This window comes from Chelmon rostratus, chromosome 10, assembly GCF_017976325.1.
Source record: "Chelmon rostratus isolate fCheRos1 chromosome 10, fCheRos1.pri, whole genome shotgun sequence".
Lineage (NCBI taxonomy): Eukaryota > Metazoa > Chordata > Actinopteri > Chaetodontiformes > Chaetodontidae > Chelmon > Chelmon rostratus.
This window is the reverse complement of record NC_055667.1, coordinates 22,881,005-22,907,600: the sequence shown is the minus strand read 5'-3', so window position 1 is coordinate 22,907,600 and position 26,596 is coordinate 22,881,005. Positions and strand designations below refer to the sequence as shown.

Genomic DNA, 26,596 nt, shown 5'->3' with positions numbered 1-26,596 from the left:
AAAATGCGGAAGCAGGAAAATAATCGCTTTTATTTTGATAAAATATATTTTATTTAAAACCTTTGGGGGAGGGGGAGGACAAAAACTCATAAGTTTCAAACAAATGCACTGCATCCTTGAAAGGCTTATGCTTAAATTTCTCAGTCAAGTATAAATAGTCTCTCCTTTGGTTCCTTCATTCGATCCAGCATGTGTACGTGTGTGTGCTTGTGTGTGTGTTTGTGTGTGACACCAGCTTTGACTCTTCCCTGAGAAAGTCTTTGAGGATTTTCAGGTTGCTCATCATTCACTGGTCGTCTGTCAGCGTCTCACTCGCAGCGGACCCAGTCCTCGCAGCTTTAAACAGTCTTTGCCATCTTTTATCTGGAAAAGGAGAAACGTCTCAGTCACATAAAGATTCAGTGATATTCAATTTAACTGCGGCAGATGCTTTGTGTTTTTATTCTTGAGCTTATTTTCTACAAATCAACAACTACTTCTCAGCTTCCTGCAAGAGGAAGCTTCTAATTATGTTGTTTATCACATTATGTTTGCACTGAAGAAATGAAAAATAAAGCATAAAAAAACATATTTTAGAGTTTTAGGTGCAGAGCGTCAAGATGCTTTTAATGCACACACACGAAGACAAAATAATGAAGTTAACACAAAAGCAGTCATGAATCAAAAAGATGAACATACGCTGCAGCCTTCCCAAAAATCCTGAGCAAGACAAAATTTATGTTATATTTAAAGCTGCAGCTGGATTTCAGCTGCATTAGACTGACGAGCATTTACCCCTTTCCTCTGGTTGCTCAAACAGAAGGTGCAGATGGTGCGCGGCTGCTGCGCCCCGCTCTCTCCTTGCGCATGACCCGCGCCGAGGCACGGCTGCTCAGCGCCGCCGTCCCCGAGAAGAAGCACGTTGGCCAGATGGGAAATGTAGCTGGATGCCAGTCGAAGAGTTTCGATTTTGGAGAGCTTTCTGTCCACTGGCTCGGTGGGTATGAGAGTCCGGAGAGCCGTGAAGGCGGTGTTGACACTCTGGGTCCTGCCTCTCTCCCTGGCGTTGGCCGCGCTCCTCTGCTTCATCACCACGCCGGAGTCTGCGTCCAGCTTGCAGGAAATCCTTCTCCGTTTTTCGGTGGAGCTGCAGTAACTTTGCTCCGAGCTGCCGTCGCTTTCGCTGCGGTTTTCATCGTCCTCGGACGTGATGGCGAAGTCTGAATAGATCAAGTGTGTCGCCACAGGCCGCAGCATGGCGAAAGTCATCATCAAAAAGTCCCAACTCCAAATCCTCTGCTAGATCAGACCGAAAACCGACCCAGGTACTAACCCTCCATCTCAGTTTGGCACAAAGTGCTGCGCAAAACCACAGGCGGAAAAAAGAAGATTTTAATAAAGCTGACCGACTTTTCATAAGACAGTTTGCACCGGCCTGTTTTGCGGATGGACCCTGACTCCCTGGTCAGCTGGACTCTTATAGCTGGATGGGAGGAGCTGCCTGCAGCACAGTGTTACACTGACCTCTCAAGACTCTGCATACACAAAGAATAACTCATAAATATGGCAAATCACAAATGCACAATAAGTCTACATGAATATTACAGAGATACATTAAAGTAATACTTTTATCACTGGAACCCTGCAAACTGTGACATCCTGCAGCAATAATGAAGAAAACCGATTTTATTTCATTTTTAAAATATTGTGATGAAGCCTGTTGTATGTAATATGTAATAAAATGAGTAGGAGTAAGTTACACCTGTAACACTGGATTCCAAGGAAGAGTCATGCATTCATAATGTGACTTACATAGAGGTGTACAAGTGTTAGCAGCAGAAATATGCAGGAGGAGAAAGTGGGGATCCCCACCGAGGGGAATACAACGGATTATTATATTATTTTTGTATGTGCACTGACGTGGAAGAAGAATCTTAGTGTTGCTGGTCAAATATTAGCTAACATTAATGATATTGATGATATTTTATACAATGCTGACTTGTTTCATCAGTAAAAATGCATCTTTTATGATATTTTAATCAGTACAGTAACTTGTAACTATAGCTGTCAAATACTTGAGTAAAAAGAACAATATACCATTTATATATACACACATTAACAAGATATATAATATTTGCCAAAGTAGTAGTGTTAAACTGCATAAAATGAAAATGTACATACGTAGAGTGATTGAGTAAATGTACTCAGTTGCATTCCACCACTGCATGTATATTTCTGATGTATTTCACTCTCGCTGTGTATAAAATGAGTGTTTCTGGGCCAGGAGCCTGATCATAAACCTGGAAACTGCAGATGTATAAGCTATAGAGTCGTTTAATGGCTTTAAGGGACTAAAGTTTGCCTTTTATTATTTTACAGTTTACTATCTTGTGTTAGTCTGACATGTTTATGGCGCTGCCACCCACTGAGGTTTGTTTTTGTTGGCTGGTAAAGCACACGGATACAGACCAAAATGAACTTGACCAAACTTCAGCCTGCTCAGCATCTAAATGTAATTGTGCAGGTGTTTGGAGAACTTGTGCAGCGAATGTGTATGTAAATTCTGTTTGTCTTGCCATTTCTCAAATTTCCAATGGAAATTGTGAAGTCAAATGTAAGAAGTTCTATAATTTGAATATCTTTTTCAGGAAGCCTGACTTAATGTTCAATTGTGTATCACTATTGCACAGCAACAAACAGGCTCAGACTAGTCAGAGTATATAATCCTACTGTTATGTCACCAGATTAAGATGCCATTGGCCCACACCGAGGAACGCAGGTCAGGCAGCAGGATAAAGTTAAGTGTGAGTAAATAAACACCAAGCAGATGATCCTGGAATGGCGAGGATTTATCCGCTTGCTGACCTGAGTTCAAAAAAACAAAGCAGTGGCAAATGGATGATTTAGTCCCTCCAACCCACATCAGCAGAGCGTCCTCCAGCACATTCAACCACTTCAATGTGCCTCAGCTGCATCAACAGTCAGACATCAGACACCCAAACTGTCTGCTGCAGGAGCACTGAGGCCTCACAAAGGACACGAGCCAAACACAGGACTCTGCAGCGGCAAAGGCTGTGTGAAAATGTCAGTGAGCAAAAATCAGGCAGTCTCTCCAGAGATTTAACCTGTTATAAATTAGGTACAAAAAGAAGAAGAGCTGTGATAGATGTACAAACTGTTAAATTTGTTGTGATATCTGATGATGCAGGGATAGCACATTAAAGGTCACCAAACCCCCTCAACTATCAGCAAACACATTATGCTGCAAGTCGCAGACACTCTCTGCTGCTGCATGCTTAATTACTTTTAGCAGGACGCATGACGACTCACTGCGAATTTATTGTGCAGTACAGAGGTTTGTGTGTGTGAGAGAGAGCATGTTGACTCGGGACTAAAGACAGAAGTTCTCAGAACCAGTTTCTTATTTCATGGAACTGTGAAACGCTCTTTTGCTCGTCCGGAAGAAGTAGATCCATTTATCCGCGCTGATGAGGCTGCAGCATGTTTGGTTTGCCACCCACTGAGTCCCGTGTTGTTGTGCCTCAGAGATCTTTGAGAACAGCAGCGCTGTCTGAGCCATAGAGCACAGACGGGAAGGTTTTCTACGTCTGCGCTGCAGCACACTTTACCACGTTCATGGTTCCCAGTGGATGCATCCTTTAACTTCGGTGAGCCCCTGATATTTTCTCTAGTGCCACTATGACGTTGATATTTTTGGCTTTTAGTCTTTTATCTCAACAACTATTGGTTTGATCAGGATAAAATTTGGTCCAGATATACGTGGGTCAACAGCTATTGGATGAATTATGACCACTCTTGCTTTTTCATCTAGCGCCATCATCTAGTCAACATTTTAATTTATCTAATATTAATTTTGATATGTAAACAACATTTATAAACTAATGATAATCCCTTTAGCCTCAATGCTAGCATGATAGCATGCTAAAGTGACATTGTAAACATACCTGCACCTGACATCAGCATATTAGTATTAATATAGACCCCATATTAAAATGCCCAGCTTTACAGCAGACAATAAGACAGAGCAGTGGTAAACTCTCTCTAGCTCTGCCCCATTCTCCAGGTTTCCTCTGCTGCTGACACATTTGCATACATGTCAGAACAAGGTGAGCTGATTTACGTCTTTTCCTTATATTCATTTAAAGCCTGGTGATATCTACATTTTTCAAATTGTCAAACAATCCCATTAAAAGCTGAAAAACAACAATGAATTGATCCCACAAACAAGTACCGCCTGAGTAGCTAACCCCGGATACAGTTTAGTCCTCTGTGCTGTAAAGCCCCATTGTTGTCCTAAAACTATTAAAAACACATCAATGAGCCACACCTTCGCACTGGCTGAGATATTTCTTCAGTACAAAGAACACAACAAATGTAGTTTATGAAGTTGATCCCTCATGCACTGTCCCAAACCTGCAAAATGTTTCATAGATTATTAAACCTGCAGCTGAAAATGGTCCCCAACGAATCTAGGAAACTAGGAAATCTTAGGAAATTATGTAGCCTTGTTAAAAATTTTGATGATAAAATCAGGAGCCTGTTTTAAATATTGGTATCTTTAGAAGAAACACATGGGGCTGGGGCTGAGAGTAACAGACAGGCTGGGGAAGTCAGTAAGTACTGACAGACAGGACTAACTCACTGTTGGTTTTGTTCTTTTCATGGGATTCGGGAGGTCCGTCTCTCAGCGTTTCCTGCAGGTGGTCAGGGTTAGGGCTAAGGTTGAGGTAAAGCGAAGGAGAAACATAAATCAATGCAAAACATGAAACATATTTACGGCCTATCCCTAGCACATATTTTCCCTAACACTTGTTCAGCAAAGCATTTGAAGCATTTGAAGAGGGGATCTGTAGTGTGGCATCATGGTTTAGGCATGGTTTCATAATTGGGTTTTCGCTCCAGATCTGTGCTGGATGGGACTTAGAGGGCCTGTTTCTCTTAAGGAGCTGGGGTCTGACTGATGAACACCGCTAGTACACAGATGTTACCATGTAGGTGCATCACCCACCTCCCTTGCAGAGCAGGTTAGTCCAGCTGTTCTGTTGCATGTGGACTTGGATGTTTGTGAGTTGGCAGATTAAAAAGCCTGATGTCAGAGCGGGGACTCTGGGCTTTGCCTCCACCTACAGCTGAAGTCGACAGAGTGCTGCTGTTAGAGGACGAAACTGAAGACATGATGTTTGACCACAGACAATGCATTCTAATGAGTCAATCAGCACTTTTACCGTGGAGCCCTGTCAAGTTGTCACACTGATTGGCAGGGCTAAGCAAACAGAGCCACGCCACAAGGTTGAAGCCTGTATGAAATACAAGCTATTGCGATTATACCACATGTATACTTTCCCAAAGCTACACAGAGACGAAGGCTCATGCGCAATGTGTCACAGAGCACCCAGTGGTGAGGTCAGAGGGTGGATACGGCATTTCAAATCTGGCACAAATTACACGCCTGCAGCCAGCAGCGGTCTCAGGGAATTCCGGATAGGAAGCTGTGAGAAGTCACCAGCAACTCAAACACCTAAACCTGAACTCTTTCAAGAGGATTTGGTTGTAAAGCCTCCTCAAGTGGAACGAATGGGTGAGCTGGCTAACCAGAGACCATTTTTTAGCTGGATTTTAAATGTAGGCAGACTCTACAGGAGAGCAGGAATCACATTTGTGAGGTCTTGGTAGTTTTATTCTGCCACTGGGAAAAGCTTCTTTTATCAGTGTTTATCACCTTTAAAATAATTAAACATCCCAAGAGAAATGTGCCATAATAAAAAAAAAGACTGCTAAAGCAGGCTTGTGAAATTTTGAACAGATTGTAAACAACCGGTTTTAATGTACCCCCTTTATTTCAATGTAGTTACAGTAATAACGATGGTTCGTACTGTACAATATCGTACAATCACGTACAAGATCAAGTATCACCCTGTAGATGCTAAAATTTGGACAGAAATATGTGAAGTGAACTCAGAGGCGCTCTGACAAACACTGCAGACAGGGTAGCAAGTGCTCGTAGAGGAATGAGTGATCCTCTCTGTAACACCAGAAGATACTAAATGTGATATTCTCACTCTGTTTTTGAGTGAAATCAGGTTGACTGATGGTTAGAGTAGCAGACGTTCTTGTCAGAAAAAGACTAGTTAGAATCTCAGTTATCTCTAGGTTTAACTAAAGGAGATTATGCTGAATTAATTGTTGCATTGTTCCCTTGAACATTGAAGGTTAAATATGTCTCTTAGCTTCTGTACTTCTAATTATGAAAATCTGCATGTAATGGGTTGTCAATGTCATGCACAAACTGCATTGTTGCTTAGAGGCCCACAGCCACCAGAAGGTCCTCAAACCAGCATGAAAAAGGAAATACCTTTTGAAGTGCACATAAAAAAAGCTTTGTTTTATATTATTCTATCATTAATCGTATTGTTCTTTGTTCCAGCAATTAAAAAACTGTCTCCTTGGATTCATGTGTTTTTCAGAATCTTATTTTGGTAAAACTATACTGAACACAGAAATGACCCAAACATAAAGTGTATGTTTAAGTTAAAGTTAATTTGTTAAGTAACCACTGAGCAATATGACAACAAATGGCCTAAAAGTATATGAGAATTGACATGGCATCAATCCATTTGTGAAAATGACCACAAACACTTCCTCTTCTTAGCCCCTTAATCCCCTTGATCTGTTTAAATCCTCAAAGATAAAGCGTACAGAACCACCCATGGAAACCACTCCCCGAGGCAACAGGTGCAATGCATTTTTTCATACCGGTGTTGCGTGTCAAAAACCCTTTGAGGATATGGTTACTTCCAGACAGTGAGCGAGCCACAGGAAGTCTTCTTACACGCGACGATTCAGAGGAGAAATTTAGAGTCCTTTAGGGCCGGTCGGTAAAAGCTGCCCCAGGTCTCCCTTCATTTCCTCGATGGTCACAATGGGAGACCATCAAGCAGCTCTGAGCTTGCATTGTGAAGGCGCTGATGTCGGAAAGGCCTCGTCTCTGTGCAATGACCTGCGATGTATAGTTTGCCTAAATTATCCTGCAAACCTACAGTTCCTTCCTCCAAGACAGAGGGGCAAGGGAACTGACTTGATTTAATAAACAGGGCAGCCTCAAGGTCAGAAACAACAACAAACAGGGCATTGTGTATTACATTTACTAGAGAATATTCATCACAGTGGAACAAACCATTATTATCATTGTTTTGCATGTTTCACGGAGGCAAATGGCTGCTATCTGTGTTATTTACAGTCAGTAGTAACCAGGACTGCAGTATGAAGAGTAAGCAGTCAATCAGGTTATGTTTATACCAGGGTTTTATCTGATAGCACTTCAAGAAATAGAGGAAAGGCTTTGGTTTAGGCAAGCTTTCATATGAACTGACCTGGACTGTGCTTCTCAGTCCTCTTCTTTCTTTGGCAAAACGCAATCTGAAAGTCTACAGACGACGAGTGAGAGAGACTGATGACTGGAGGAAGGGGCAGATTCAGCAACATCTTGCATTCTGACATGAGACGTTGTCAGCCTGATGTTCTCATAACACCTGACTCCTACAAACCATCTGCTCTACAGGTGCCGTTCTATTACCTCACCTTCTTGTGCTGTCTGAAATGTCACAATCAAAGTTGACTGTGCATGGGATTTCACAAAGTTTTGACAGAATAGAAAATGCTGTACTTTGTTTCATAAAGTCCTACTGAAATATTAGTGCTTTTCCAGACTTTGTTGTTCTTCTAGTTATTTAAATTATGCATATTTCCTCCTCATATTCTGACGCCAAACACAAAGCAGCTCTGCAACATTTGATTTCTAAAATTAACAGTCGCACCACAAAAAAAGACTGACTACAGGGACGTTTTGATATCATTTCAGACTAAAATAACTTGAATACGAATACTTAAATCGTTCTGAGTGCTCAGTAGGAGGAACTCGAAAGGTCCACTTCATGGAAAGCCTGTTGTATCTGTTGCATGAAAAAGGACACATTAGACCATTTAAAGGAAGACATTTTGACATGTCACAGTCGGGACATCACAGGTGTAAATAGTAAAATAAAAGATGGCTGAATTCCTTTTAATTGCTTCAGGTTTAGGGTCCTAGGATGTGTCCATAGTCACTTCTGATGTGATGCATTTCAAAGTGGGCTTGGTAGAAGGGATGGATCATATTTTCCAAATTTTTAACCTGTGTGACCTAATTCATCTGGTTATCTGTGTAGAAACCATAAGGGACAAACTACACATGTCCAGATTAGCTCAGGTTGCAGTCTAATAGTGTTAGAAGGCTGTGTGTTCACTGCTGTGGGGGAATGAAATTCCCTTTTGGGAATGCCACCACAATGTCGTGCTACCATCCTTCATCAACAGAGTGGCCCTGACCGCTAAGGCTAGTTACTAGCAATGAAGCTACGCGCCAGGCTTAATTAGTCTAAAGAAACCAGTGTTGTCCCAACACTGTCCCAACAGTAAGACAGGTAAAGCTAAATGTTAGGATATTACAAGTCTACAAACAATAATGCTGTCATCCCGTCACCACTCTGGCTGTGTGTGTGGCGGGGAGGTGCAGTGAAAATTGAGTATCATTTTTTCTTGAAATGCTCATCCCAAGCTGTTGGGTGGACACTACTTTTTTTGTTCCACTGTGGAATTTTTAGGGGTGCTACTGTATATGGTGTATACATTTACACACTCAGGGTTAGGACAGTCTGCTTAAGTGGTGGAAAGTAAATAACGTGCATTACCTTCTCATCATATTAACTGGGATTGTAATCGCGAGCAGCTGAGTTAGAGGAACACCCTCCGACCAGATTTGTAATTATCAGGAATTTGTGACAGCAGGTATATCAGTTACATGCAAACACTCAATACTCAGACTCCACACTGACAGACAACTCAGCTTATTTAAAAGGAAAAACACTTTTACACTGTCTGTGTCTGGTTTAACTTGTTAACGAAATAGGTAACAGACAAAACTACCCATTTAGAGTATTCGAGTTACAAGTCACAAGTCAGAATTATGGGACTTTTCTCTGTTCTTCCCCTTCTGCCAAAATGGTGTGAATGCAACAACATATTGTGCACGCTAGCTCGCTGTCACAGCTTGCTGAGAAACTTTAATATAACAGGGCCACTGTTAATGTTATTCAGAACACCTGTGCTTTTATTTTAACAAGTCAAAATGTGTGCTGTGAGAAAGGCCTCAAAATTTGCAACCATCCTCGCTGTGTAGTCAGTCAACTATATCCCCTTCACATTTTCAAATGTACAAGTAATAACTGCAGGGAACTGTTTGTTTAAATGACTTTTTATGTGCAAGTACAACTGGTGCTTTAAGGTTAAAGCTATTAAAGCATCCACTTAGTAAAAAGGTACAACTTACAAATTTATACACACACATTTTAAATGACATTTCAGTGGTTTCCAAATGAAAAATGTCATGTGTTGAACTAAAGAGTTACGTTTCCCCCTGCTGGTAAATCCTTTGCTCTGCAGTCACCAGCTGCAACAAAGAGTCGCAACTCCTGTGTGTGAGTCACCTGACCTGAGTCTCTGGAAAAACTCCAAGCTGCTCCAGCGTCACCGCAGATCAGGCGTCGACGCCCCCAAGTAAGTGCTGAGGTCTGAGACGCTTGATTTGATGAGCTTGGCCGGGATGGTCGGCATGTTCAACCTCTGATAGGCGGCAAACCTGTGGCAGCCTCCAAAAGAGTAGTAGTAATTTCCCCCCTCTCTGCCTTTGATCCAGAGCACATCAATGGGAGGAACAACACTCATGTCCGGTGTCTCCTGGAAAGAGAGGCAAACTGACGATTTATTCATATTACAAGTATGGAGCAGAGATTATCTGAATATTGCAAAAAAAAAAAAAAAAAAAAGATACACTATACCATAAAGATAAGAGGAAAACTACAATATGATTGAGTAGCTGCATGTTACCACAAACATGCACCACTGTCTATAAACCATTATAAGCAGTGGTGGTGGTAGAGGTCACACTTTTTTCTTAGAAAATACAACAACAAAATACTCCATTACGAGTTAAAGTGCTGCATTCAAAATTTACTCAAGTAAAAATACAGAACATCATCATTAAAATTACACTTTTGATGATAATGGTCCCTTTAAAAATGTAATTTAAGGATATTTTAATTTTTGATTATCACAATGATGGAGCAAATTTGAATTATTTTACATAATAGTGCAAAGGGAGTCCAAACCTAAACTCTGTATACATATATTAATTTTGATGTGCAAATACATTTGAACGTGTATGTAATTCTGGTAAAAAAAAATACCAAAAATCATTTCATTTTAATTGATAAATCTTGACTAAAAACTCTCAAATCTAGTCTAAAAACACTGAATTGGCCGCATGTAACAAGTATAGTGTCTCTTTATGTCAATATAAAATATATTCTATATTATGATTTGAGCTTTATATCTTCAATGGTCAGATCACAGTAAATGCATCATACTGTATAAACTGATCACATTAAGTATGCAAAGCTGTTTTTATAATTCATCCAATTGAACCAAATCCAGTCAAGTCTCAAGTCAAGTCACATCACATGTTTTTAGTCTTTTCGGGACATTTGAAGATTTTACTTTCTAAGATGTGTTAAGTTTTTTTTTTTTTTTTTTTTAAACATAATTGAGGATAAATCTCTTCAGTGCATAGGTATAACAAATAAATATTTATGCTGTGACACCATGAGAGGTCTGTTGAGCCCAGCGACCTACTTACTGTCACTGTTCTGAGATTTTAACAGCTTTTTGCTTTTGTTTGCAAGCATCAAGTCTGGCAAAGCTTTTAGGGAGCTGAGTCAGTACAGTGGTCCAGTCCAAGCCATCAGTCTCCAGTCTAAACCTCTGGTAACTTGCAGCTATAACGCTCAGATACATGTAGTGGAGTAAAAAGCACAACTTCCTCTCTGAAATGCACAGCAGAAGTATAAAGTAACATAAAAAGTAAATACTCAAGTACAACTAACAGTTACTTTAAAACTGGAGCAACAGTACTTGATTAAACAGTCAACTGTACATGTCTCTGCTGTCACATTAGAGGATTTACGGGATAATATGCAAGTAGCACAAATATGAACATGAACTTGTCGGTTAGCTAGCAACATTAGTGCTTTCACATAGGTTAGCTAAGTTAGTTAACAGCGGTGTTGCCGGCCAAACATTTTACTGTAACGCCACGTCTCATTGTTTCAGACAAACAGGACTGTCTTCACATATTAAACACAAGTTACCCTTATTGTGTCCATCAGGCTCTGAACTTTCAGCTCATCCAGCACCGGAGGAATCGGTCTGATAATGACATGCATCGGGACGTTATGAACCTCCTCGACGCTGTCCGAGTGAATCGACCTGTTGTCGCTGTTTTTACCGTCTGCTGCGCCGGGCTGAGTGGACATTACCGACGTGTTTCCACGGCATAAAACCAACGGCTTCACCCGAGTTACAGTACTGTGCCACAACCGAAACATTTACCTACCGACTGTAGTTGTGTGTGTAAGTGTTTCTTTACTTCCTTGATGCCTGCTTGTTTGTGGAGTGCGTAGTTTAACGGAAGGTCTTCATTGGTCTTCCGCGCTGTCAATCATAACCATACAACGCCCTTTCTGGCCCATAGGAACCACATTTGGCATTTGGATATGGCCGAGTTACTTATTTTATGCTTAGCAAAAACGTGTATTTGTTTCGTTAGCATTTAGCAAAAAATGCTGTTAGACTGGCCTTTGCTGTCACATTTAGAGACAAGAGGATGATGCCAGAATTAGCTTTCTTTCTTTTTGTGGCCACTTAGGCACGGCAGGAACAAGTGAATGCAACATGGACATATCATCACCTTTTAAATTGTTATGGCGAACTTGTTAGCAAACAGTTGGTTGTTTATAACGTTACGTCCAGCTGTTAGAGAACGACATTATTCATTTGGAGTCATGTTTCGGGACACCTGATGAATGTAAGTTAGGTATTCACTCTCTTTTAGCTCTGTTTTTGGTCACGTCCAACTCCTCATGGAGCTGTCCGATTCTTCAGCTGCTAGCTAAACGCTATTAGTTATAGCTATTATTATTTATTACACCAAATTAGGAAATATTTTATGTGATTTGCATTCCTTTCGTTTGCCAAATGTCATTCACAAAGACATGTACAGTATGTTAAACTACATAGTGACATTATAGGTTTACTCTCATAATACTCCAATGACAGAAATCATGATTTATTCGGGATTTGTGAAGGGTAGTGCTGCATGAAAGTAATGTACACCAATTGCAGATATGGGGCATAGAAACTCCTCTGTGTTAAACCATGTACAGCTGGAGTTTCTGAGTCCTGAGTAATATTTCGTTTTCTGTAGCGGACCTCCGGAACATGTCCTAAAAGTCACATGAATAAGCAATTTGTATAAAATGAGAAAAAGTCATGAGGCATCAAGCTAATAAAACATTGTCAAATGTGTTTTTTGAACTGTCAAACAGAACATGAAGGTTAAAAGATTTTAGCATGTAAACTGTGTTGGTGGTAGCTGTTGTGTGTGTCATGGCTCATAGATGTAGTACCAAACAAAACTTTACCCCTTTTGTAAGATAACTTATTCATTTCATGGCCAAACTGTTTCTCATTAAAATTCTCTCCAGCAATTAGTCTTGCAGTTGAAAAGAGCCGCTACAAGCCCAGAATCCTTTGGTGACAATAGTTTTTAATGAGGTCAGTGTTTTGTATTGTCGCATGATATAGGCTTCCTTCTTCAAAGTGCACTACTTGGTGATATTCTATTTTTGCAGGGATTTCAAAGAGCCAGCCAGGTTGCTGTGGTTACCGAAGGGACGTCTGGGCTCGCAGCTTTGCACAGGTAAGTGGAAAGCTTCAAAGATCTGTGGCGGTGGAGCAGAAACAGAACTATTGTTGTTTTCTCCAACCCACAGCTACAGCATCTTCTAATGAGACAATTAAAAATGATTTCTTGGACAGGAGAGGCAGGCCATTATATTGAATTATTACAAATACTTTGGACTCCAATGGAAGAGCCTTTTATGTTGATTAATTGGTCACATGGGGATCAGTTGCAACATGAAGGAGGTCTATATATAGTATGTAATCATTAACAGTGATAACAGTACATTATATATCCTTGTAGAATAAAACTATTAAACGCACCCTGTACTTTAGGTGCTGCAGTGAGTGTAATCAAGTTTTTCGCCTCATTGTCAAGTGATAGTTTTGCAGTAGCAGCAACAATCTGTTTCTAATTTCCCCCCAAAACAGCTTCATTTTGAAAGCCACTTTACATATCTTTTTTTTTTCTTCAAGAGCAATTTAGCTGACACCAGTATAGCGTAAAACCAAATGAAAAACTCAAATTAGACTGTAATATGCTGACATGGATCATGCTGCTTGCTGCATGACTTGGTGTTTCTGTATGAATAACTACAGTATAGTAAATATGTATGGTGACATATCCCCCCCTGGGCATTCACCACTTTATACAATGTCAGATTCAAGTCGCTTCTTTGCTGTCAATCAAAAGCCATTTCATCACGCACCAAACGAAACCCTATCACACGAAGAGAAGAGACCCTGCCAGTCAAAGCATATAGACATGTAAATCATCTCCGGTGCTGAGATGTGTTTGCAGTCCCACTACACTCTGCGTGACCCTCTGCTGTCACAGCAGGACTGTGTTCTAGTCGCTAACATATCTCAATTACTTAGATTGAGTTAGTCACACAGGTACAGCAGCAGGTCACGGAAGAACAGTTCCCACATAATGATTTGCTGTTAATATTAGATTTCAGTCCCCGTGGGATTGTCACACTTAGAGCAGCTGGAGAAAATTACCTGCCAGCTTTCCGACAGGGAAGTGAGCTATATTTATTTATACCTTCTCTCTCTTTTTTTTTTTTTTTTTTTTTTACACGTTGACATGCTTTTAAACTGATCATTTCTCTGACGGCGATTTTCGCTCTTCAAACTATAGCTCTGTGATAGATGAATGTGTCTGAAATCATGACACGGTTTAGCAGCGGTGGATGTTTCTGTGTTTGCGGATGAATGTGTGACTGATTTGTTCAGTGATGTTGATTATTCACTGGTGGCTCTCGCCACTTAAACCTATGAAATTATTTTCTGCACTATCTCTCTCTAGTACAGCTGCCCAGAACAGGATTTCTGTTTAATGATCTTCTTTGCCATGAAATATATTTGCTGTCCCAGCCTCACCCAGAGAGAGAATAAGTGGTGCTTTGGAGTGAAATTATTTAGATGTGAATTGAATTGTATACTTACTTTCCATTTTGCACCTTAGTTCATTAACTTTACCCCTAAAACTGAAGCAGAATAACATTTTTTTAACTGTTCAAGATTGATTGTCAGTAAAGATAGCCATAGAAGCATTGTTAGAATTATCTTAACAAATGATAAATACCTCAAATCTGCAATTCATTATCCATCCTTGTTTCTGCATGTATCTTATATGAAGGGAAAAGGGAAGCTATTTAAGGAGTGCCCTCCTTGACTTTTGCTTGAGTGCTGATGACAAGTTGGATATCTTAGATGCATAAAAATGTGATTTTGACATGACTTCAAAAAGAGAAGCATACGGATGAGGTGGACCCTCTGCCAACAGAGAGACGAGGAAACAGATGGGTTTTACACAAACAGCACAAACATCAAGAACACTGAGTTAAAGAGCTTGGCAGTCTCACTTGATGAAACAGTGAGGAATGGAGGCGCTTTTAATGAGCATCTCTCCTGTGATGCAGAATGTGAAAAGACAAACTGTTAGCTCTTAAAGGGGCAGTTACAGTTGGTTGGCCCTGACTGGTTGAACTGGATGGTTTTCTAACCTCTTGTTGAGTGACTTTGGTCAGTGTGCATGCAGATTGGTTATAACATGAAGATTAAAAGGAGATTCATGTTTTCATTTAGAAAATAAAAGAGCCTAGAGCTGAATGCCTATTTCAGGTGAATTGTCCAGCTGAACTGATCAACAGAAAATAGCTTGTTGTTATTGTTGTTGGTGTTGAACGTTAATGCTGACAGTTGGTGATCAGCCAACAGATGGCGCCACATGTATGTGAAGGGTCACAGTGAGGCCAGCACCAGTTGAAGGAGTGTTGAATCAAGTAATGGTTGTTTTTCTGATAATAAAGATGTCATGTTGTCTAAGTCAACCTGTGAGAAAGCGAGGGACACCAGTTCCAACTAAAATACCTTTTTCAAGAGTGATTTTGAAATGGACAGAGAAACCCTTTAAGAATATTTTACTCCATATTCTTTTACGGCTACAACTAATGTTCTTTTTATTGATTAATTTGATGATTTTTCTTTTTATATATCGATTGTTCGCTCTATGAAATGTCAGAAAGATTGAAAAATGTTAAAATGATACAAAAGCAGCAAGAACTCAAATTTGAGAATGTAGAACCAGGAAATATTTGGGATTATTGCTTGATTGAACAACCGAAATGATAAATACATTATCAGAATTGTTGCAGATGAATTATCTGTTGATTGACTAATTGATTCATCGGCTAATTGTTTCAGTTCCACTGTTTTGTTAGCAATAGAGATAATTTCTCTGTGTAGGGTAGGTTTTCTTGATTAATTGATTGAAACTCATTTAATTGTGGGAAATGGTCGATTGGTCGATGCTCGATTGACTAATGGATCAATTGCCTAATTGGTTCTGCTCCAAAATGACATGTTGTTTGCTGTGTGTGAGCACCTGAAAGACACCAGTTGCAACTAAAATTTGGATAACAGATATAGTTTTTTTCTCCATATTCCTATTTTTCCTTGTCATCTTGGTAATAGAGATCGTGTGTCAGGGGGCAGTTCAGAATCCGAATACATACTGTTTAAACAGCATGGTCATCCAATGTATAGTGCTTCTTTTTCTAGTTTGTGTTGTTTAACAGCTATATCTGCTGCATGGAAGCTCCTCACCCCAACAGAACGCAGTTATATTTCCTCCCAGTCAGTCAGAAACTGATGCTGTTCTCAGGTCAATATCTCTGAAGTGTGTGTGTAGCTTGCTTAATATTACATGTTGTTTTCAATAATTTACCTGATACGCTCTGAGTCTGCATGACTGTGTGTAGAGTGTTACATGTATGAGGGTCACCGTCCCCTACCTGCCTCCCTGTGCTGATCACTGATTGCTGCTGTTGTTACACACACAGCACAACCTCGGGTGATGTAATTGGATTGCATGCGTCCCATTTTATAGTCCATTGGCTTGTAATGAAAAAAGTTATTTACTTTCATCATAAAATCTGATAAGGGACCACATCTGCCAGGGTAAAGTTTGAGTGAGTACCGTGCATGAATGTTGATGTGCGCTCTGCAACATCCTGATCTGCAGCACTGGGAGCTGTTGAGAATCAACACTTGCTTGAAAACCTGTCATTTGACAGTTTATTTAGTAATTTGTTTACCTTCAGCAACATAACTAGCAAAGTAGCATGTAACAACAACAATGGCAGTCACTGCTTTCCCACACTGAAGAGAGGAGAGTGCAGCAAAGTGTCTTGTTTCTGAGTCCCTGCTCTGCTCTGCTCTGCCTGCTGTCTCATTATACTGTCGCTGTGCTGCTGGAGGACACTGAAGGACAGAAGCGATTGAATTCAAGTGTTGTATATTCCCTGGAAACTAATCAAGAAAAGCCCCAGAATAATAATCCCTGTCCGCTGTCGTGATTCATTTTTATTTTGTTCCATATTTTTCTCTGGCTTTTGAGTCACTCAGAAAGAGTACTTACAGCATAAAATCAATGTTCCATTAAAATTTAATGACCAGGAAGGGCTTAATAGTGGTGGAACAGATGCCTCTGCTTTTGATAACGCCGACATCTCAGGAGCTCTCATTCAAAGCTGTATCGGTGTTGTCAGGTCCGCTGACCGTTCCTGCTCTCAGCCGCTGTGGAAAAACAAAGGATATTGGCGTTTTCGTGCCTTGTAGCGGTGAAATTAAAAGTTAGTAAATTGACAGTAAAGCTCATAAGATTCATCAAACATTGACAGAGGAGGCTACAGCTGATGGCACATTATAGTCAAAACTATAATTACTCACTGTGTTAATGTTGACTGAGGGCTATTCCAAACAGATTCCAGATTCACCATTTTTTCTGTGCGTTTCATATTATACAGATATATATTATGAGTAAAAAGGTGTACAAAAAATACAGAACTTGTATACAGTAAACTGAATGAACAGGTTGTCCTGTCAGCAAACACGTGCAAGGTGTGTGTGTGTGTGTGTGTGTGTGTGAATACACGTGTGTTTGCATGTTTTCTCAGTGGTAAAAATAAAAAACAAAAGCAAAATACCCCTTTCTCCTTAAAATAAAATAAAATTTTACTATTTTAAAAAGAAATAAGAGTGGACTTGTAGGTTCCTTGTGCTATTGTTTTTATTAACGTTATCATTGCTATTGTTGTCATCATTATTAATTGTAGCAGAACAAGATAAATCAAAACACCCCTCAGCAATCATGGCTTAAGTTTCTTCATACTCAGCTGGAACAGAGAGATAGATAAAGAGAGAGAGCGAGTGAAGAAGAAAGTGGAAAATCTTAATCAGTTTTTTTTTTCTTTGAGGACCATATGGAAGGTTTCAAGCAGCCAACCATATGTTGAAGGCTTTTGTCATGGAAATCATACTTTTTGGCACTTTTTCATTGCGCAGCCAAGCCGGGCACATAAATAAAAGAACAGAAAAAAATCATACAGAACATGGTCTTTGAGAATACACAGAGTTTGAAGTTTTTGTTTGTAACTTACAACAGATAGCTTTTTAATCAAGACACTCCCTGATTCACGTGGCCACCCAGACTGCAATTGGTACCTGTATTTGTCTTTTTTTTTTTAATTAAAAAAAAAAAGACAACATGAATAGAAAAAGAGCAATTAAATGTCTACATGCATTGTCATATTATTGCTGTGATATATTTACAAATATATTTACAAAATCATCAAAGAGGAACAATGTTTCCCTACATCTAAATTCAGAGGTTTAGAATGAAACTGTGCCGCCTTGTTTGTAATTAATGTTTTCTCTGAGGACGATCTGTAGTACTGCCAGTTTCAGATACAAGCCTCCGGTACATTTCCAATTGATGCTTTTAATGATCTCGCTGCTTTTATCTGCCTTATTAAACCACAGTCCCCAGGTTTTGCAGATACATTATATCTCTGTTTTTCAGTTAAATAGTAAACACATCAAACTGAATCTATAGGAAGTACTGATTTCTGCGTTAGTTCAATAATACAGCGATCTGCCAAACTGTGTGTTCTGCAAGTTAATCAGGAGACAGGTGGTTTGGATGCTCTCATGCAGTGATTCAGCTGTAGCACTTAAACGACCATTGACAGGATGATGGTGAAACAGGGAGGAGAGGACGGATAAACAGAGCAGAAACTCCTCTTTTCTTTCTTTTCTCCACAATTTTTTTAAGGGCGAGTTCAGCATTACAGCGATTGTGTCATCCATTTGGAATATGCAAATAGCTGACAGTGCATTTGCCTGCTGGTGCTTGACCTTCCCCTTGGAGGTCGCTCACCGACTCAATTATGCTCCCTATCTGCAGTCTGTCTGCAAACACCTGTTATCCTCCCACACTCCGCCACCCTCCGCCAATCCCACTTCAGCACATCTCATCCTCGGTGCGTCTGTTTAGAGGCAGTTGGGATGGGATGAGGACGGCTGGTAAGGGAGGGGAGGGACGTGAGCTAGGGACAAATGATGGGGGAGTTGGAAGTGCATTACAGCGCGTCGTTTTATTACAACAATCTTGAAAACTTTCTCTACCAAGACAGTTCACGTCAAGATCATTTCCATCAGTGCTGGTTAAGATGTATGTACCTCCATCCTCATGTAGTCTCAGGAGGATCCTCTCCTTTGACACCTCAGAGATTTGCTTAGCTGTTTGAAACTGCGCAGAATAATTTGGAAGCAGTAGTGAATTAACTATATTTAAATGCTTTATTATGTCAGTGACCTAAATGAGAATTATTGTAATCCTGTTGTGTAATACGTAACCTTCCAGCAGTTCAGTCAGATCATACCTGCCCTTCAGCTGCCAGAAGAGTGTTTTATTTTTTTTTACCTGGTTGCTTTTTAAAACAAAGGCAATGTTTAAGATAATGATATTATTGAATAGCAGCCTTTTCCAGTCGAATTAACACTTTAACAGTTTTAGACTTGCTGTATAAGGGATTAAGTGTTGCTTATAGTTACTGCAGCACTATCATTATTGCTTTTGCACCTTTGAAACCTTGGTGTAGCTCAATAACACCTACATTGTTTGGCTGTCTAATTTTAACACACAGACAGCGTTACATTTTCATGCCGATGTGAACATCAACGTCAGCCATTTGTGGGAATTATTTATTGCCTGAGACATAAAGACCAAAGGGGCCAAAATTCTCCAATCAAGAGGAGGCAGTGGACTTTTGGAAAACAGCAAGATGGAGCATATTTTAGTGTTTTGTTTTCATTGTTTCTTTTTATTGCCCTAAATCGACTGAAAACAGGACAGCTGTGATTGTTATACATGTCAATTGCTGTGTCAGTAAAGTTATTGCCACGAAAACAAAAGTAATTCTGCATTCATTCGTTCTGAAGTCTCCTAGCACCGGTACTGTACATTGTTCCTCTTTAAAAAACTAAGTCCAATGGACTCTCTACAGTTTTCATGCATATAAACATTTTCTTTGAAGATCAGCAGCATCTTACAAGGTCAATGGATGTTCATTTTTTAAATTATAAACAATAAATAAATACATGATAATTAACAAATAAGCAAGTATTCAATAAATACACAAAAATAAGGTCAATAAATAAATAGATAAATAGGTAGATAAATAAAGTATTTACATGATAAATAGATGGTATGCATCTAAACTGTGGGCGGAGCTTTGAGCGACATAAAACGGACAAACAGAATAATTTGACTGTCACTTTGTAACTGAGGGTGTGTGAGTCCATACCTTCACTCTGAGGTAACACTGGTGGAGGGGGAGCACCTCAAACAATGGGCGAAGATTGCTCTTTAAGACGGGACGATGCACCATAAAGGCAGCAGAGTTTATGCAAGCCACCATGGTGGAGGAAGAACAACGAGTTTTCATTGCTATAGACAAGTCAACCGCACATGGCACTTATAACAATAGATCATTTGGTCTGGCTCCCAGTGTTTTTGTCTAAGTCTGTACATCAGGGTGAGACTATGAATTTGATCAGACGAAGTGTGTGAAAACCTGTTCAACAGGCCTGTTAAACATTTTAAAATCACTGCTCTTGCAGAATTGAATTGAATGACCTATGGCCTATAGCTTATTTAAATTAGCTTCTTTTTTAAAATACCCACAGTTACAAAGATGCTTTTGATCAACAAGGGATAATAAGCACAAAAAAATAAATTTAGAAAAATCAAATAGAAAAATAACATCCGTTGAATTGAAACATTGGTGTGGAAAAAGGGGTTTGTCTTTTTAACTTTTAAAATGATCTCCCTTTTTTGCAAATACTGTCATAGTTCACATTTTCATAAAAAGTTCATGTTGGCAGTTGCAAAAGAATTCAATTCTTAGCAAATAAAAAGCAGCATAAAAATACAAGAGGTCATTTTGTCTCTAAAAAACAAAAGAACACTGTTAGTCCTTTTTTATGTTTTTTTTTCATTTTCTCATTACTATTTGCTATAAAATATCAGGAATCTAAATATTATTACTATTGATATCAATATCATTATAGTCATTGATAAAAATTCACATGCCAGGCCTCATATATAATTGTGTAAGTGTGTGTGTATGTGTGTGTGTGTGTGCACACGTGCGTACATTAATGTGTTTGTGTGAGTGTGTGTGTGTGTGTGTGCATACGTCTGTAGGTGTATGTGTGTGTTTACATGTGCCCACATCCGTGCGAACACATGTTGCGTAATTGTGTACAACTATCATCTACAGTCTCTATTTGGGGGAAGGTTGTTTGATTGTATGTTTCTGTGGACGATTAGCTACTGTGCAGGGAAAAAATCCAGCATCTTTTGAAATTGTCTTTGCCATAATCATTAGAGTTTCTTCACGTAATCTCAGTGAAAATATTGCTTTCTAAAAAAAGGGAAGAAAAAAGGCATGGAGGGCAGAGTGAACAGGGTTATTGGTTGTGAACCTACAACAGGGGTTCAAAATTTTGCTTCTTCCTCGTGGTTAGTTTTCTGATCCAGAGTCGTCTTCGTCTGCAGAGCCCTTGAAGCAAGCTGACTCATAGTGCTTGTTCAGGTAGGACTTGAGAGCGAAGGTCTTATTGCAGCGCTTGCATCTGTAGTGCTTGAAGGCAGAGTGTGTTTGCATGTGGGCGCGGAGGTTTGAACGGTCAGCAAAGGCTTTTCCACAGTGTGCGCAGGCAAAGGGCTTCTCCCCCGTGTGCGAGCGCATGTGACCTTGAAGGAGCCACGGCCGGCTGAAGGCCTTGCTGCACACATCGCACTTGTGCTTGAGGTCGTGGGTGAGGATGTGCATGGCCAACGCCGGCATGGACACGTACACTTTATTACAGGTGGGACACTTCCGGGCCATCTTGCTGTCCAGGCTGCGGTGCGTCTGCTTGTGTCTGCTGAGGTTGGAGGAGGTGGCGTATGTCTTTCCGCACTCGTTGCAGGTGTGGCGAGGCGTGCCGGCTCCCCTCTCGTTAGCCCCAGCGTTGGCACTGCTGCTTCTTAAGCCTCCCCCATGACTCTCGCCATCTCCCTTCCGCCTCGAACGCCCGTCAGAGATGAAGAAGGCATCCATGGTGTAACCCTCGGCCAGGGCCTCCGATTCACCACTGTAGAAGCCGCTGGCTGTCATGCCAGACTGGGGGCTGTCGGGGTGCTTCAGGTCGGGGTCACAGTACTCCTCTCCACTGCTCACCTGGGTGTAGAGGGGATCTGACACCGGCGAGGCCAGCTTGTGCTCCATCTTCTTCTCCTCCTGGTATACAGATGGCGTGATGTAATCCTGGATGTAGCCTGAGTAAGAGACACACGCAAACACAGTTGGCCAGGGGTTGTGATGGATAAGGACACAGTGGCATGCTGGTGATCACATGATTATCATTTTGGATGATTGCCCTTCGTAAAATGGTGAAAGCGTGAGTGGCAGCACGGAGCTAATTGCATTCTTTCCAGAACTCACAGGTTGTATGCACAATAGTGCAGTGATGCAGGGAAACATGACACGCTCAGCTGTGTTTAGGAAGGTAGCATTTTTACAGTGAGGATGAGCACCAGGAAATAGCTCATCAAAGAAGTCTCCTGTTTAAAAAGATGCATATTAAAGCCCCTCTTAAATAAAACAGTCTCACTGATTATACCTTCTTTTCCTCCTTTATGTCCGCCCTCTGTGGCTGGGGCCTGTCTCAGTGTTTGTTGAATGAATGCTCTGTGAGTACTGGCATTACAAGTCAAACAGGCAGGGCCCTGTTTCAACTCTAAACCTTTACAGATCCCTTAGAACTATTATTTTGTAAATGGTTTTGTATTTTGTAATGTGTTCTAAATAACACACCCCAAAGCAAGTTGCATCTTTGATTCGAGAGTGAGTGCTCTCGTTTTCTGCTGCAAATACATATTTTGGTGTTGGACCAGATTAACATCGCTGCTTGCGTCCTGTAGGATTTCATGCTACTTGTTTAAGCATGTTTAAGCATGATGCAGTGAAGCACAAAGCACCACAAGTGATTTAAATGTCCCCAACTGTGCAGAGCATGATTTCAGAGAGATATATTTTTGTTGGCATCATTCATGTCTTTCCTTTCTCTCCAAAGCAGCCCAGCGCCAGAGGAGCTAAAAGGCTTGCTGGCAGCTAAATGCATCCAAACAGAACTCAATATATTCTTATGCTGTGAATCTCAGGAGCTTAATAAATACTAAATGTATTTTACCTCCAGGGTTGCTATTCTATAGGTTGAATACATGAGTGCAAATATAAAATGTGGTGAAATTCCTTTCCTGAGAGAAATAGTGCATAACTGCAGAAAAAAGCCATTCCTAAGCACCGTGTGCAGCAAGCAGTGGAAATTAGTTATTGACTGCTTTTTAATGAAATTCAAAGTTTAGAACTGATCAATAGGCTATCATATGTAAAATAGTGCAGCTGTTAGAGCAGTCGAGTGCCGGAGAAGATAGAAATAGTGCGAGGAACAGATCAAGTATCTGCGACACGCAATAATACTTTATTGAGCACAGTGTGCTGGAGGCCTGATGATGTTAGACATGGCATCACACACATTGTTTGTGAAGAGGGGTCACCTGTCTACAGCGACGAGCACACTGAAGTGCCTTCAAGAAACAGGCCATTAAGAAATCAGTTGAAGTGCTCTCTTGCTACAGCGTCTCCAGTCCCAAGGGTTTCTGTTCACACACCCACTTTGTCAAAGACATGGCCATGACACCCGGGGACAGGGAAACACCAGGCCTGTGCACACATTATTATGCTGCACTGCATGGGTTCACCGTTTTAAACTACACAGGGGGTGTTTGTCCGAGAGGGAGCGACACTTTCTTTTAAAAGCACAATTTCAAAAAGAAGAAATATATTTATTTGTCTGTTTTAAGGCTAAATTCTTACAAATGTAATTAAAATGACAAATGCTGCAGCTTCAACAACTATTTGTAGCTACCATATATTCACCTGTTTTACTGTTGGGAATGTAGCTGAAGGGCCTCTGTACTACATAGGACAACATGGCTTTTTTTGCCGAGGTTTTTTTCAACAAAGCATACTGTATCGGTGTAAGCGGAGCTGTTTACTATGTTTCAATTATCCAAGGTCAGGCACGCAGCTCATCATTTAGGACTCGCGCTGTATCAGCCTTTACAGCTCATAGACTCATTTCTCTAATGCAAAGTAAGCATGTAATTAATGGACCCTCTCAGCCACCCCTCTTTGTTGTTCGACAGACACTCAAGTCAAATGTCTCCACAATGGGGGGAAAGAAAATCTGCTGGCACGGCAGAAGTGCTGATGTTAGGTGTTTCAGGCTCCACGCTGAAATTTCTTTTATTTTGCTTCTTTCTTTTTTTGACTCAGCATGAAAAGGACCATTCTTTTGTTCAAATTAAACGCCTTTTGTCAACACCAATGTAGTGCCTTATCATTCTTTTCTTCTTATTAGTATAATGCTTATTTTTCATGGTGTTGAACAATAGATTCAGGAACAATAGAGAGTGACAATTGTTGTACAAACATTAATAAAAATGTTAAACCCTGCAGCAGGAAATCCAAATAACATTCATTACAAGCTTTAAAATATGCCTGGTAAATATCTACAAAATGCATGTTTTTATTTCTTGCCAGAATTTTTGAGCTACTTATTTTTAATTTAGCAAACCCATTATAGTTTACAAACCAGTGCAGACATTATTGTTAATTCCACTAATCCTGATCCATCCAAAATTCGCTGAGCCTCGCTATTGACATGGTTGAATAACAGGTGGCCATCGTCACAACATTTAGCTGTGGACTGTGAAGCCTCTCTCGCTGTGAAAATATCCTGACAAATCATAACAAAGACGCACATATGGCCCTCCAAACGTGGCCACAAAATGGAAGCGGCGAGCTTAAAGCAGACCGTGAAAGTGAAGGTCGCCTCTCAGCTCTGACTGGAGCCGACTGTGGCCGGTCCGTGTGTTGACCACAGTGCAGCTATGTGCCTTTCTTCATGTTTACTGTACAGCCTCTGTCACGTGATCAAGCCTCATTGCTGCCCAAAGCATTTTTGTCTCCTTTTTCTCCTTCCCTTTGCTATCCCTTCAGCCCAGCTCCCCACCGCCCTCCCGGCTGTACTGTACAGTGTGTTGATGTCTCTTGTGGCGACGATAGGCCTGCACGGCTGAAACTCTAACCCCTGCTAGTTTTCAAATGCCCGGAAGGAAGAGAAAGATGTAGTGGAGCGATGGGGGTGGGGAGACTATGCATGCTCCATTTGGATGGGGAGAGGGGGGCAAGGGAGGATCGGACCGTGATGGGAACTCAAGGACAATAACAGCTAAGGACAAATGTATCATCCGATACTCATCTCTCATATTCATGAATTTTTTAGTCCACATGATGACCAAATACAGTCAGCCTATGTGTGTTCAGCCAACACTGGGTTGGTACAGTCACACAAATACGTAACTGGTGCTTCTCCCGCTTATACACACGTTTTGTTCCCTATTTACATAAGCTAATCCGTGGCTGTGACCTGAATTGTGTCTGTCCTTCACTGGAGTCAAAAAACAAAAGTCTGGGAGCAGGGTGATGGGGGTGGGGTGCCTCTGGAGGGGATTATTTCGGATATTGATGCAAAAATCAGCTGGCTTGCATGTAACATCTCCCACTAATTTACACACTACGAGCATGTTATTGGCTGAAGCAATCTAAGCCGACAGAAAAACAAAAGAGGATGCCGTCTGTGCTAAGTGTGGAAATGTCAGGCATGCTGAAATCAGCGCCGGAGCTTTCTACAGGCAAGAGTGCTAGCACATCTTTAACTGGAGCGGGGCAGACTGGAGGCATGTTAACTCACCATTCTCACTGAGACGAACCCCAAGGCTGGTCACCGAGTCTGTGATGGAGCGTGCAAAAGTGAACGAGTCGTCCAGGTGGTGATGATGATTGGAGGTGGCCACATTGGACGAAGAGAAATCATCAAGCTTGATCTTCTTCACCAAAAATGAGCGGGGCATGTTTCAATGGATAAAAACACAGAGCTGAGAAAAACGCATGAGAGAAAATAAGAAGACCCTCTGAGGAAGCACACGAGCAGAGCTGGCTTGACGGTAATCCTTTCGGTTAATGTGAAGACAACGGCCAAAAACATAAGATAAGAAAGAAAATGGAAACCGGTGGAGAACAAGGCTGACGACAATGCTGTGTGATACTCTCTGGCTCCCCCAGCTTCCCCCAGAAAAATAAAAAAATAAAAAATAAAAGCGATCCTGTTCAGCACTGGATAGCTCCTGTGATGCAGCAGGCTTAAGGGACCAGTGAGGAAGAGAAGAGATGGAGACAGACAGAGAGAGGAGGGAGAGAGAGACTGTCAGACTAGCTGAGATCAGCAATCACGCCAGCCTTTATATGGGGCACAGGCAGTGGAAGATCAGGTGGTGCTGCGAAATGGAGCTGCTTAGCTTTAATCCATCAAATGTCCCCGGGGACACACATCAAATTACTACTGAACCGTCTGTGCATTCGCACACAGACAGAGGAGAAAGAACTCAGCCAGACCCCCACTGCCCCCACTGCTGCTCCCCCTTCTCCTCCCCTCCCCTCCCTCTTTCACCCCGCTTATGCTCCATGCTCGGAGGAGGAGTAAAGGAGGAGGGCAGACAATGGAGATGTGGATGAGAGCACACTCAGTGTCCTGTCCCCCATTGTTTTCAGATGAAGTGGCACAGTTTATGTTTGCCTTGTACAGGCGCTGCCTCCCTCACGTCATCTCTGTTACCTCAAACAGCCTCAGATCTTTGCGTCCCCTCGACACACGGCGCTGTACTCGCACGCCGAGAGCACACGTACAGTACAGGAGAGGTTATCTGAGCGTCTGGGAGTGCTGGACCCTGTTTTAAAGC

At 41.1% G+C, this 26,596-nt stretch overlaps 3 protein-coding genes across 6 annotated transcripts; all 3 read right to left on the bottom strand.

The window, feature by feature from the left end:
- Positions 1–240: 240 nt before the first annotated feature.
- Positions 241–11,526, bottom strand: srxn1 (sulfiredoxin 1 homolog (S. cerevisiae)). 4 transcript variants are annotated; one of them, XM_041945566.1, is made up of 3 exons: positions 11,241–11,526; positions 9,527–9,771; positions 241–363 (listed from the first exon to the last, which is right to left on the bottom strand). In XM_041945566.1, the coding sequence occupies exons 1-2, from the start codon at positions 11,475–11,477 to the stop codon at positions 9,562–9,564; spliced, it is 447 nt and encodes a 148-aa protein (XP_041801500.1). In that variant the 5' UTR covers positions 11,478–11,526; the 3' UTR covers positions 241–363; positions 9,527–9,561. The 4 variants fall into 4 exon arrangements, with proteins under 4 accessions (XP_041801500.1, XP_041801499.1, XP_041801497.1 ...); XM_041945565.1 differs by lacking the exon at positions 241–363 and adding an exon at positions 1,417–1,514; XM_041945563.1 differs by lacking the exon at positions 241–363 and adding an exon at positions 5,009–5,129.
- tcf15 (transcription factor 15) lies at positions 245–5,054 on the bottom strand. The gene is made up of 4 exons (XM_041945562.1): positions 5,009–5,054; positions 4,643–4,716; positions 775–1,338; positions 245–363 (listed from the first exon to the last, which is right to left on the bottom strand). Exons 3-4 carry the CDS (start codon positions 1,249–1,251, stop codon positions 301–303), a joined length of 540 nt encoding a protein of 179 aa, XP_041801496.1. The 5' UTR covers positions 1,252–1,338; positions 4,643–4,716; positions 5,009–5,054; the 3' UTR covers positions 245–300.
- Positions 11,527–21,209: 9,683 nt separating the features above from the next.
- scrt2 (scratch family zinc finger 2) lies at positions 21,210–25,711 on the bottom strand. Its single transcript, XM_041946595.1, has 2 exons — positions 25,552–25,711; positions 21,210–22,009 (listed from the first exon to the last, which is right to left on the bottom strand). The coding sequence occupies exons 1-2, from the start codon at positions 25,709–25,711 to the stop codon at positions 21,210–21,212; spliced, it is 960 nt and encodes a 319-aa protein (XP_041802529.1).
- Between the last annotated feature and the right edge of the window lie 885 nt (positions 25,712–26,596).